The sequence below is a fragment of the Parasteatoda tepidariorum genome, chromosome 10 (genome assembly GCF_982258835.1).
Source record: "Parasteatoda tepidariorum strain Cologne lab strain chromosome 10, Ptep-v5.0, whole genome shotgun sequence".
Taxonomy (NCBI): Eukaryota; Metazoa; Arthropoda; class Arachnida; order Araneae; family Theridiidae; genus Parasteatoda; species Parasteatoda tepidariorum.
Genome location: NC_141764.1, coordinates 95,257,420 through 95,270,950, shown reverse-complemented (window position 1 = coordinate 95,270,950; position 13,531 = coordinate 95,257,420). Strand labels below are relative to the sequence as shown.

The 13,531-nt window shown below is 26.8% G+C and overlaps 1 protein-coding gene across 2 annotated transcripts in view; it reads right to left on the bottom strand.

Annotated features, from left to right (window-relative positions):
* Positions 1-242: 242 nt before the first annotated feature.
* Positions 243-13,531, bottom strand: part of LOC147803092 (saccharopine dehydrogenase-like oxidoreductase) — a 38,660-nt gene continuing 25,371 nt past the window's right edge. For both annotated transcript variants that reach the window (XM_087153392.1, XM_087153391.1), the window contains 5 exons: positions 12,942-13,061; positions 9,995-10,051; positions 9,758-9,881; positions 1,497-1,578; positions 243-420 (listed from right to left, as the gene is read on the bottom strand). In XM_087153392.1, the coding sequence (XP_087009518.1) occupies positions 306-420; positions 1,497-1,578; positions 9,758-9,881; positions 9,995-10,051; positions 12,942-13,061 (498 nt within the window). In that variant the 3' untranslated portion in view covers positions 243-305. The remainder of the gene's footprint in view (positions 421-1,496; positions 1,579-9,757; positions 9,882-9,994; positions 10,052-12,941; positions 13,062-13,531) is intronic.

The following is a 13,531-nucleotide window of genomic DNA, read 5'->3' as shown; positions in this document are numbered from 1 at the left end:
CATATTTTCCAGATTACGGCTACATCCTGATATTTTAATTGTCAAGAATCCAAATCCATCAAAAAAGTTATGTTTATTCAGAGAAAGTAAGTTTTTACGTCATATTTCTTAACGTAAAATATCGTTTGCATTAGAAAATCCGATCATCAGAACAAAAGTTTTACAAGATGATAGTTTTTTTTTGGATTACTGTACTTTTTAAAGTAACATACTATGTAAAATAATGACATATTAAGTCTCCATTAAGCGTGTACAAAAACAGTTTTTATTTAATTAATTGACAAAACACATTTTTACAATAGCTTTCATACAGTTAAAGTTTCGTTGGTATTTTCGAACGTAAAAGTTACTCCCCGTTTTTCTAATCTTTGTCGGAGAGAAGTATTTGCAAATGCAACACCAGGAGTCAAGACACCTCCCCTAAAATATTAAAAAGATTATTCTCATTACATTTAAATTATAGAGGAAAATTCTTCAAAAAGTATGAAGTTATTATTTGTGCAGGAATATATATATATATATATATATATATATATATATATATATATATATATATATATATATATATATATATATATATATATATATATATATATATATATATATATATATACACATGACTATAAAGACAAAAATTAAAAAAGAGAAAAACGAAGAAAAAAATTAAGAAACTTAATAAGTTTTATTCTGAGCATAAGCTGCAAGTATATAGAACTTATAAAATAAGTTAAAAATATAGAGAAAACATGGAAAAGTTATTGAAAAGAGAAGAAGAACAATTTTAATATATTTATTTTTTCCATACTTCCCCCCCTCTTTCTCTCTCTCTCTGTACATATATATATATATATATATATATATATATATATATATATATATATATATATATATATATATATATATATATATATATATATATATATATATATATACAGGGTGATTCTAAAAAGATGGGCAAAATTTTAGGAAGTGATAGTACACACCCAAGCAAACGATTCCTATTAAAGAATGCATGGTCGAAAACAAAATGCAAAACCGCTAGAGGGTGTGAAAGTTTATGTTCTGATATGAGGCAAAAACACACAAAGAACGATGAAGTTAAGTTATAAAAGCAAATTTAATGGCATGTGATTACAATAAGTGTTCTGCAGCGGCTATGCACGCAGTACAACGGCAAAGAAAAGATAGGCGAACATTCTGAAACACACCAGGCATATCACGAACTTTCCTTGCAGCGGCCGAAAGCTTGGCGACAAGTAACGCAGCGCAGTAACTCGCAACAGGAATGGAGCTTTAACGTTTGCATCAAACAACTTTCCAAATGCGCCAGCACCTTTGCGTTTTGTTTTCGACCATGCATTCTTTGATAAAAATTGTTTGCTTGGGTGTGTACTAACACTTCCTAAAATTTTGCCCATCTTTTTAGAATCACCCTGTATATATATATATACAATAAATTCTTTTACTGAAAGTATTTTTATAACATTGGAACTCACTCTAGGGGCATTCTGTCATGATCTTCAAGTATGGTTAAACCGGCCTGTACAATGCACGTCGAAGTCAGAGCGTATGCAGGTTCTAAAAAAGAATATTGTTAATTTTGTTATACATTAAGCAATATGCGAAGTGCTCTGTAATCACTATCCAAAATATACAATTTCGAAATCTTTGTCAAAAAGGAAATGATAAAACGTACTCAAGAGTTTTTTCTCATTTATTTTAAATTGATATTTCTGTCAGAGAAAAGAAACTAAATACAATATTTGTCTCAAGCAAAAACAAAAAAAGTCTTTTGAGATACATTTAACAAGTTATTTTGAAGTTGCTTCCGAAATGAACTGGAAAAGGAGAATAAAATATACCCTTACTCTTCCCCAATCCACTTAGCAATTATATACAAAGTTTGCAAGAATTAATAAAGAAAATAAAGTTAATAAAAAAACATTTTAGATTTTCCCCTTTATTATAAGCGTTCTCGAGTGTAGAAAATAATTTTTAATCAAAATGTTTTATGTCAAGAAATAAATCGTTAGCGTGTGAGGCTTTACATTGTCAAAATACTTTAGTCTCCTTTTTTTGTACGCTTAAAATAAAAAGATTCTTGTTTTCAATAGAATTTCTTTCACTTTTGAAAATCATTGTGATAAATAATGTTTTTCTAGATCAGATGTACATCATGGTACAAATGAAAATCTCAAATCGGACAATCGCATCGGTACAAAGGTAGTATTACTTTATCAATGTTTGCAATTATAAATATTCTAAATATCTATATATCTGTAAATTTGGCATTCTAAATATTTGAGATAAAATATTTATTATCAATGAGGGAAAAAATACTTTTTGTAACAAAATCGAAAAACAATGACAAATCTATTCGTATAAAACGCCTTGGATATGGTGATAAGCATTGTGAATAACATTGTAAGCTTTGATAAGCATATTGTATTATGACATTATCAGCATATTCATTTCTCATTCTTATTTCGACTATTGATTATCGAATTAATTTAGGTGTATTTTGAGTTTGAAGTTCAATTTTCATCAATGGCAGATGAAAACAATGCCCAAGATTCCTACATGCGTTTAGTATCTCTTTTATTTATAATTAATATAATAAGAAACCCCAAATTATTTATTTAAAATAAAACAGCTATTTTTCTTCGAATAACCCTACAAAATACAAAAATTATTTCTACAATTAGGAAGTGCAGAGCTGAATATTTATAAAATTTTAAGACAGGCTGATTATAGGATGGTGCCAATTCATAAAGCATTAATTGCGAAGTATTTTAGGTGGAAGAATTAAGTTTTTTTCTTGAATTTTTTCTTTGTTCAAATTCATTTTCGAACTATAAAATGTAGTTGGGTAACGTGGTTATTCATCAAATTAAAAGTTATAACTAAGTAACAGCGGAACTTATTGAACTTATTTTAGCTTTTAGTGGTTAAGAACTAACAGGGCATGTAGCACCTAGAACGTTTCAAGCTATTCGAAAATCTTGCTGACTTTTTATAAACATAGAAACTTTGAGGTTAAGAATTAAAAAATTTTGTGTATTAATTTTTTATTTTGGAAACATAATTTTTCAAAAAACAAAAGTTTTGAAGAAAAAAAAGAAAAAAAAATCACCGTGGTTTTGACAAATAAGCGATGTTAGTAGTGTAAAATTATAACGAAATTTAAAAAACGCGTGATTAAAGAACGGTTTTATTTTCTCCGACGGTACAAAATCCGATCGTTGTTTTGTACTGGCTTTGTTTGCAATTAAACTGCTTTCGAAGTATTTAGTATTAATCAATAGAATAAAAGCGGTTTTTCATCACAAGAATGTCAAACCTCACACAGGGGAAAGAATGAAGGAAATGAATAATGTACTTGATTGGTATGTTTTAACACATCTTCCCATCCTCTTCATCAAACCATCATCTGTTTCTGTTTATGAATAACTATTTATATAAACTACAGTACCGTTGATGTTATGCGGGCCAAAGAACAATATTTCGGTTCAAGAGACACGAAAATTTACGTGAGTTTGCATATTACTTTGTGAATCTGTAACTAAAGGAGATTATTTCGCTTAATAAAATTCTCTGGATGAAATTATATTTTATTTCTTACTTTTACTCAGTGTTTTATAATCAGTGGTAGGTAAAAGCTTACTAAGCTTCAGATCAACAAGTGCAAGCGTTTCTGGATAATTAAAAAGACTGGTGCACAATGCTGACCAAATTACCATCCTCATGCCATTGGTGTCATAATTGTGGAACTTTAATTTCTACGACCCGCCTCGGCCAATAACTGTATGTTTTGGAAGTGCTTTACTTTTATTTTTTATTGATTAATACGGAAGGCTCTTTGGATATCTGAATTGTTGATCTAATTTTTTTTCAGGTTTCAAACTCTGATAATATGTAAATATTTTTAATATCTGGTAAATATCAAATAAATAAAAAAAATAAAAATTAAATATCTTGTAAATATTAAATTACCATCCTCATGCCGTTGGTGATTTAATATTTACTAATATTACATAATTGTAGAACTTTAATTTGTACGACCCGCCTCGGCCAATAACTGTATGTTTTGGAAATGCTTTACTTTTATTTTTCATTGATTAATACGGAGGGCTCTTTGGATATCTGAATTGTTGATCTAATTTTTTTTCAGGTTTCAAACTCTGATAATATGTAAATATTTTTAATATCTGGTAAATATCAAATAAATAAAAAAAATAAAAATTAAATATCTTGTAAATATTAAATTACCATCCTCATGCCGTTGGTGATTTAATATTTACTAATATTACATAATTGTAGAACTTTAATTTGTACGACCCGCCTCGGCCAATAACTGTATGTTTTGGAAATGCTTTACTTTTATTTTTCATTGATTAATACGGAGGGCTCTTTGGATATCTGAATTGTTGATCTAATTTTTTTTCAGGTTTCAAACTCTGATAATATGTAAATATTTTTAATATCTGGTAAATATCAAATAAATAAAAAAAATAAAAATTAAATATCTTGTAAATATTAAATTACCATCCTCATGCCGTTGGTGATTTAATATTTACTAATATTACATAATTGTAGAACTTTAATTTGTACGACCCGCCTCGGCCAATAACTGTATGTTTTGGAAATGCTTTACTTTTATTTTTCATTGATTAATACGGAGGGCTCTTTGGATATCTGAATTGTTGATCTAATTTTTTTTCAGGTTTCAAACTCTGATAATATGTAAATATTTTTAATATCTGGTAAATATCAAATAAATAAAAAAAATAAAAATTAAATATCTTGTAAATATTAAATTACCATCCTCATGCCGTTGGTGATTTAATATTTACTAATATTACATAATTGTAGAACTTTAATTTGTACGACCCGCCTCGGCCAATAACTGTATGTTTTGGAAGTGCTTTACTTTTATTTTTTATTGATTAATACGGAAGGCTCTTTGGATATCTGAATTGTTGATCTAATTTTTTTTCAGGTTTCAAACTCTGATAATATGTAAATATTTTTAATATCTGGTAAATATCAAATAAATAAAAAAAATAAAAATTAAATATCTTGTAAATATTAAATTACCATCCTCATGCCGTTGGTGATTTAATATTTACTAATATTACATAATTGTAGAACTTTAATTTGTACGACCCGCCTCGGCCAATAACTGTATGTTTTGGAAATGCTTTACTTTTATTTTTCATTGATTAATACGGAGGGCTCTTTGGATATCTGAATTGTTGATCTAATTTTTTTTCAGGTTTCAAACTCTGATAATATGTAAATATTTTTAATATCTGGTAAATATCAAATAAATAAAAAAAATAAAAATTAAATATCTTGTAAATATTAAATTACCATCCTCATGCCGTTGGTGATTTAATATTTACTAATATTACATAATTGTAGAACTTTAATTTGTACGACCCGCCTCGGCCAATAACTGTATGTTTTGGAAATGCTTTACTTTTATTTTTCATTGATTAATACGGAGGGCTCTTTGGATATCTGAATTGTTGATCTAATTTTTTTTCAGGTTTCAAACTCTGATAATATGTAAATATTTTTAATATCTGGTAAATATCAAATAAATAAAAAAAATAAAAATTAAATATCTTGTAAATATTAAATTACCATCCTCATGCCGTTGGTGATTTAATATTTACTAATATTACATAATTGTAGAACTTTAATTTGTACGACCCGCCTCGGCCAATAACTGTATGTTTTGGAAATGCTTTACTTTTATTTTTCATTGATTAATACGGAGGGCTCTTTGGATATCTGAATTGTTGATCTAATTTTTTTTCAGGTTTCAAACTCTGATAATATGTAAATATTTTTAATATCTGGTAAATATCAAATAAATAAAAAAAATAAAAATTAAATATCTTGTAAATATTAAATTACCATCCTCATGCCGTTGGTGATTTAATATTTACTAATATTACATAATTGTAGAACTTTAATTTGTACGACCCGCCTCGGCCAATAACTGTATGTTTTGGAAATGCTTTACTTTTATTTTTCATTGATTAATACGGAGGGCTCTTTGGATATCTGAATTGTTGATCTAATTTTTTTTCAGGTTTCAAACTCTGATAATATGTAAATATTTTTAATATCTGGTAAATATCAAATAAATAAAAAAAATAAAAATTAAATATCTTGTAAATATTAAATTACCATCCTCATGCCGTTGGTGATTTAATATTTACTAATATTACATAATTGTAGAACTTTAATTTGTACGACCCGCCTCGGCCAATAACTGTATGTTTTGGAAATGCTTTACTTTTATTTTTCATTGATTAATACGGAGGGCTCTTTGGATATCTGAATTGTTGATCTAATTTTTTTTCAGGTTTCAAACTCTGATAATATGTAAATATTTTTAATATCTGGTAAATATCAAATAAATAAAAAAAATAAAAATTAAATATCTTGTAAATATTAAATTACCATCCTCATGCCGTTGGTGATTTAATATTTACTAATATTACATAATTGTAGAACTTTAATTTGTACGACCCGCCTCGGCCAATAACTGTATGTTTTGGAAGTGCTTTACTTTTATTTTTCATTGATTAATACGGAGGGCTCTTTGGATATCTGAATTGTTGATCTAATTTTTTTTCAGGTTTCAAACTCTGATAATATGTAAATATTTTTAATATCTGGTAAATATCAAATAAATAAAAAAAATAAAAATTAAATATCTTGTAAATATTAAATTACCATCCTCATGCCGTTGGTGATTTAATATTTACTAATATTACATAATTGTAGAACTTTAATTTGTACGACCCGCCTCGGCCAATAACTGTATGTTTTGGAAATGCTTTACTTTTATTTTTCATTGATTAATACGGAGGGCTCTTTGGATATCTGAATTGTTGATCTAATTTTTTTTCAGGTTTCAAACTCTGATAATATGTAAATATTTTTAATATCTGGTAAATATCAAATAAATAAAAAAAATAAAAATTAAATATCTTGTAAATATTAAATTACCATCCTCATGCCGTTGGTGATTTAATATTTACTAATATTACATAATTGTAGAACTTTAATTTGTACGACCCGCCTCGGCCAATAACTGTATGTTTTGGAAATGCTTTACTTTTATTTTTCATTGATTAATACGGAGGGCTCTTTGGATATCTGAATTGTTGATCTAATTTTTTTTCAGGTTTCAAACTCTGATAATATGTAAATATTTTTAATATCTGGTAAATATCAAATAAATAAAAAAAATAAAAATTAAATATCTTGTAAATATTAAATTACCATCCTCATGCCGTTGGTGATTTAATATTTACTAATATTACATAATTGTAGAACTTTAATTTGTACGACCCGCCTCGGCCAATAACTGTATGTTTTGGAAATGCTTTACTTTTATTTTTCATTGATTAATACGGAGGGCTCTTTGGATATCTGAATTGTTGATCTAATTTTTTTTCAGGTTTCAAACTCTGATAATATGTAAATATTTTTAATATCTGGTAAATATCAAATAAATAAAAAAAATAAAAATTAAATATCTTGTAAATATTAAATTACCATCCTCATGCCGTTGGTGATTTAATATTTACTAATATTACATAATTGTAGAACTTTAATTTGTACGACCCGCCTCGGCCAATAACTGTATGTTTTGGAAATGCTTTACTTTTATTTTTCATTGATTAATACGGAGGGCTCTTTGGATATCTGAATTGTTGATCTAATTTTTTTTCAGGTTTCAAACTCTGATAATATGTAAATATTTTTAATATCTGGTAAATATCAAATAAATAAAAAAAATAAAAATTAAATATCTTGTAAATATTAAATTACCATCCTCATGCCGTTGGTGATTTAATATTTACTAATATTACATAATTGTAGAACTTTAATTTGTACGACCCGCCTCGGCCAATAACTGTATGTTTTGGAAATGCTTTACTTTTATTTTTCATTGATTAATACGGAGGGCTCTTTGGATATCTGAATTGTTGATCTAATTTTTTTTCAGGTTTCAAACTCTGATAATATGTAAATATTTTTAATATCTGGTAAATATCAAATAAATAAAAAAAATAAAAATTAAATATCTTGTAAATATTAAATTACCATCCTCATGCCGTTGGTGATTTAATATTTACTAATATTACATAATTGTAGAACTTTAATTTGTACGACCCGCCTCGGCCAATAACTGTATGTTTTGGAAATGCTTTACTTTTATTTTTCATTGATTAATACGGAGGGCTCTTTGGATATCTGAATTGTTGATCTAATTTTTTTTCAGGTTTCAAACTCTGATAATATGTAAATATTTTTAATATCTGGTAAATATCAAATAAATAAAAAAAATAAAAATTAAATATCTTGTAAATATTAAATTACCATCCTCATGCCGTTGGTGATTTAATATTTACTAATATTACATAATTGTAGAACTTTAATTTGTACGACCCGCCTCGGCCAATAACTGTATGTTTTGGAAATGCTTTACTTTTATTTTTCATTGATTAATACGGAGGGCTCTTTGGATATCTGAATTGTTGATCTAATTTTTTTTCAGGTTTCAAACTCTGATAATATGTAAATATTTTTAATATCTGGTAAATATCAAATAAATAAAAAAAATAAAAATTAAATATCTTGTAAATATTAAATTACCATCCTCATGCCGTTGGTGATTTAATATTTACTAATATTACATAATTGTAGAACTTTAATTTGTACGACCCGCCTCGGCCAATAACTGTATGTTTTGGAAATGCTTTACTTTTATTTTTCATTGATTAATACGGAGGGCTCTTTGGATATCTGAATTGTTGATCTAATTTTTTTTCAGGTTTCAAACTCTGATAATATGTAAATATTTTTAATATCTGGTAAATATCAAATAAATAAAAAAAATAAAAATTAAATATCTTGTAAATATTAAATTACCATCCTCATGCCGTTGGTGATTTAATATTTACTAATATTACATAATTGTAGAACTTTAATTTGTACGACCCGCCTCGGCCAATAACTGTATGTTTTGGAAATGCTTTACTTTTATTTTTCATTGATTAATACGGAGGGCTCTTTGGATATCTGAATTGTTGATCTAATTTTTTTTCAGGTTTCAAACTCTGATAATATGTAAATATTTTTAATATCTGGTAAATATCAAATAAATAAAAAAAATAAAAATTAAATATCTTGTAAATATTAAATTACCATCCTCATGCCGTTGGTGATTTAATATTTACTAATATTACATAATTGTAGAACTTTAATTTGTACGACCCGCCTCGGCCAATAACTGTATGTTTTGGAAGTGCTTTACTTTTATTTTTCATTGATTAATACGGAGGGCTCTTTGGATATCTGAATTGTTGATCTAATTTTTTTTCAGGTTTCAAACTCTGATAATATGTAAATATTTTTAATATCTGGTAAATATCAAATAAATAAAAAAAATAAAAATTAAATATCTTGTAAATATTAAATTACCATCCTCATGCCGTTGGTGATTTAATATTTACTAATATTACATAATTGTAGAACTTTAATTTGTACGACCCGCCTCGGCCAATAACTGTATGTTTTGGAAATGCTTTACTTTTATTTTTCATTGATTAATACGGAGGGCTCTTTGGATATCTGAATTGTTGATCTAATTTTTTTTTTCAGGTTTCAAACTCTGAGAATATGTAAAAATTTTTAATATCGAATAAATATTAAGTAAATAAATAACCAGATCCTTCAATGATGAGTTTCATTTTCAAATCAGGTTTTGTGGTACGTCGTTCATTTGGATCTGAGGGCTTGTCCTTCCATCCTTGACCATAGAATGTTACTCTAGTAGTTCCTTCCATGACCTGCATATTTTTTTTTTAAAAAAATTATAATTTAAAATAATTATTTTCAATTAGAAATTAAATCTGGAAACGTAAGCACAATTAAAATAAATAAATAAATATTTTAAACTTACTTGTTGGCGAGTTGGTCCAGCATTGGAAAACTTACCGGCAGTGAAAAATGATGGATACTGTAAAATGAAATTTAGGTTATTAGTTTTCAAAAATAGAATGCATGAGACTAAAAATATAAAACCAGCTAATGATCTATAAAACCAAATTAAATACTTTATTTCAGGTACAGTATACTGCCCGTTTATTTTTTTAAAATTTGAATTTTTAATTTCTTTTTCTAACTTTTAATTTTTTATTTAGAATCAAGAACATCATAGGAAATTTTGCTATTTTTTTCAAAAGCTTCTCTTTAGTTTTTGTTTTACTTCATTCAGTTTTTCTCCATCTCATTTTATAAAATTTTCCACCACATTCCATTTTTTTTCCTCATAAGTAAATGAATTCCAGTTTCTATTTGTAATAATTTAAAAAAAAAATACTTAGTCACAATTGGATGCCTGCAAGAGGCGTCATTGCGGGTAAATCATGGCATTTGTCGACACGCCAGCATGACGTTTCTTTCAGGCATCCAATCTGTCTTAAATCACATGTTTAGGCCTAATCAATTCACTTCCTCTGGTATGCAAGTACCCAATTAAATTAAGAAAAACAAGAAATAAATTAATTTCTGTTTGCGTCACTAACGTAAACAATTCGCGATCGCAACGCTCGAGTACGCCATCTAGCTGGAGACTGAAAATATCGGACATTAGTTCCCACAAAACCATTGACAATGACGGACGCCATTTTATTAGCAGCAAATAAGATGCAAAATTTCCCTAAGGAAAAGGTAGAACTTCTTGAAGAAACTAACCAGAACATGCCAAACATTGAAGCAGAACACGCCAAGCATTTGAAGAACAATTTCTCAATAATTTTTACCTTTCTATTACCAACAACATAACTTCAAATTTCATGATCACTTGCTGTTACAGATTGTGTGTATTAAGGTAAAATAATTTTTTCTGTCTTCAGTTCATTACAAATCAAAGTGAAGTCATCATTGCTTTCGTCATTCCAATGAATAAATAAGAATTCAGAATATGCACAGAACTGTATAATAGTTATAGAATATTGTTCTTCTTTACAGAATAGTATATATTTCGTTATCTATATAATTCGTAAAACAACAATAAAGAATCATCCGAACTACTTGAAATAGATTCATTTGTGCTGATTATTAATAAATTTGTATCGTTTTCTTGGCAAGTATAACTATTATACAGGAATAATTTCAACTAGAAGGAATTCTGAAGGAATAATTTCAACTAGAATTCAGCTATTCTGTTTTTAAGCTACATATTCAAATTCATATCGAGATCTTACATTTATAAAATTTTGATGTATGGTATGTTATCTAAAAGTAATGAAGGGATAATCTATGCATATATTTTTTGAAAATAAAATTTTCAAAGGAAGAACATTTCATTTGAAATTCTGCGGATTTATAAAACAGGTGAGTGTTATGATTTTTATAATTAAAATTTCCTTGTAAATATTTTTTTTTCTTATTTGATGATAGTTCTCTACAGAATGGTTTTTTACGTCTGATTAAGAACTATAAGAATATTAAAAAAAGAAACAGTATGAAAGTTTTTATTTCAATGCAAAGAATTCTTAAAATCGTTTTTTATCCTAAGAATTCTTTATTTTCCGTTTTTTAGTTTATAATTTTTTGATAAAAATTGTTGTCAAAATTCTTTTATTGAAAAATTAAATGGTATAACATTATGTGTTTATGTATACTTCTTGTATATTCTAATGTTTGAAGTAATATGATTCAGAAAAGCATGGAATAAAAGTTCGGTACTTACGTATTAACGCAATCACCGCTACAGATTTGGCGGTTCTTAAGTGCCGCCAATCTATACTTAAAATTTTTGCGACAAATCATAAAATAAAACACTTTATTTAAAATCAAAGTAGTCAATCGGATTTCGGTGGAAAATGAGCAGTTATAGAGTTCAGCATAGATTCAAAACAATCATATCGCCATATGAACTCTGATAAATAAGATTCCAAATGAAATAACATTTCCAAAACGTACGCTTACCAAGATAAAGTTTCATGTTGTGGGAATTGGTACATTTTCGTTTTTTCGGTAAAATATTTCCCTCTAGAAAAAATAAAATTGCTTCTTGTTTTGTTTTTGGCAAATCCCAAAAACGAAATTTCGTAGCACGAAAAATGGCGACAAAAAAGAATTGTTTTTTTGTTTTTGTTTCGTCAGCATTCTTTATTTTACGTTTCTTAGTTGCTAAATAATGATTTTTATTGAAGAATATCAAACATTTTTCTTTTTCAAATTTAATTAGCCATAATAAAGAAGGAACGTTGCAATGCTACGTGCTACATTAACGACGTCTCTAGAGTAACTGAATCACTGTTCATATAGAATTCGCAGGTATCCGTCTCATACAACAACGCCACCTATAGTTCGTTGCGATTGCGAATAATTTTTAAAAAGGTTTGTTTATTAAACACGAGCGTGGGCATCATAATGAAAATATTTTTAAATGCTACCATCAGCACTTTAAATCACTAAATAATTTATTTTTGGAATTGATGCAATATTATTCAGTAATTTTTATTTTTAATCGTTTTTTCAGCTACTTTAAGAATAAGTAAACTAAAAATTGATTATTTTGCACAAAAATAGTGATGAACAAGTAATACCAACTTTAACAATAAGGACTTAAAAGTGAAAATAACAAGACAATTAAAGTATTATATGCCTATTCCCACTATTTTTAGCAAGAGTTTATGGAAACTTATTGCTTACACTTAATTGCTATAAACTTTATTGCCTTTTATTAATGAGCTCATATTTTAAAGGAAATGTGTTTCTAAAAGAAATTATTACAAATGTCTTCTTTCTTTCTCAATTTCTCGGAAATCAAGAACATCTGCCATCATTTTGCTTTTTCAAGATAATTATTTCATTAATGATAATTGGAAATATCAAACCTTTGCGAGGAGACTTCGTCCACATCCACAAATAGTCATAATAGCTAGATACATTGCTGCAAACATAAGACCTAAGCCAGAACAAAATGATTTTAATTTCAAGTATCCGTGATTCAAAATCTGAAAAACAAATAAATAAAACATGAATTACAATTTTAATTTCAGATTATTTTACGTATATTATATTTTATTTCATAATGAAATTAAAAAAAATATTTAAATTTTCTCCTTCTTTTTTCTTTTTCTTTTTTTTTATTTGAATACCTAATTAAAATAATTTGTCTTATGCTTGAATTTTGCTGGCGAACGTATACAAAATTTTATTTAAAGAATAATATAGTATAAAGTATTAGTAATTATGTATTTAATTGTGGTTGAAAAAAACAATGTTTCAAACGTTTCCTTCATAAACAGGTATACATGATGATGGAAAACATACTTTTCCATCATAAACAGGTATAATTTAGTTTATCAGGATATGCAAATTATAAAAATAAAAATATATAATGATGAGAAAAATTTACATAGCAATCATTTTCATACACCAAAATAAAGTGAAACGAATGAAATTAGAAAAAAAATTTTAATTT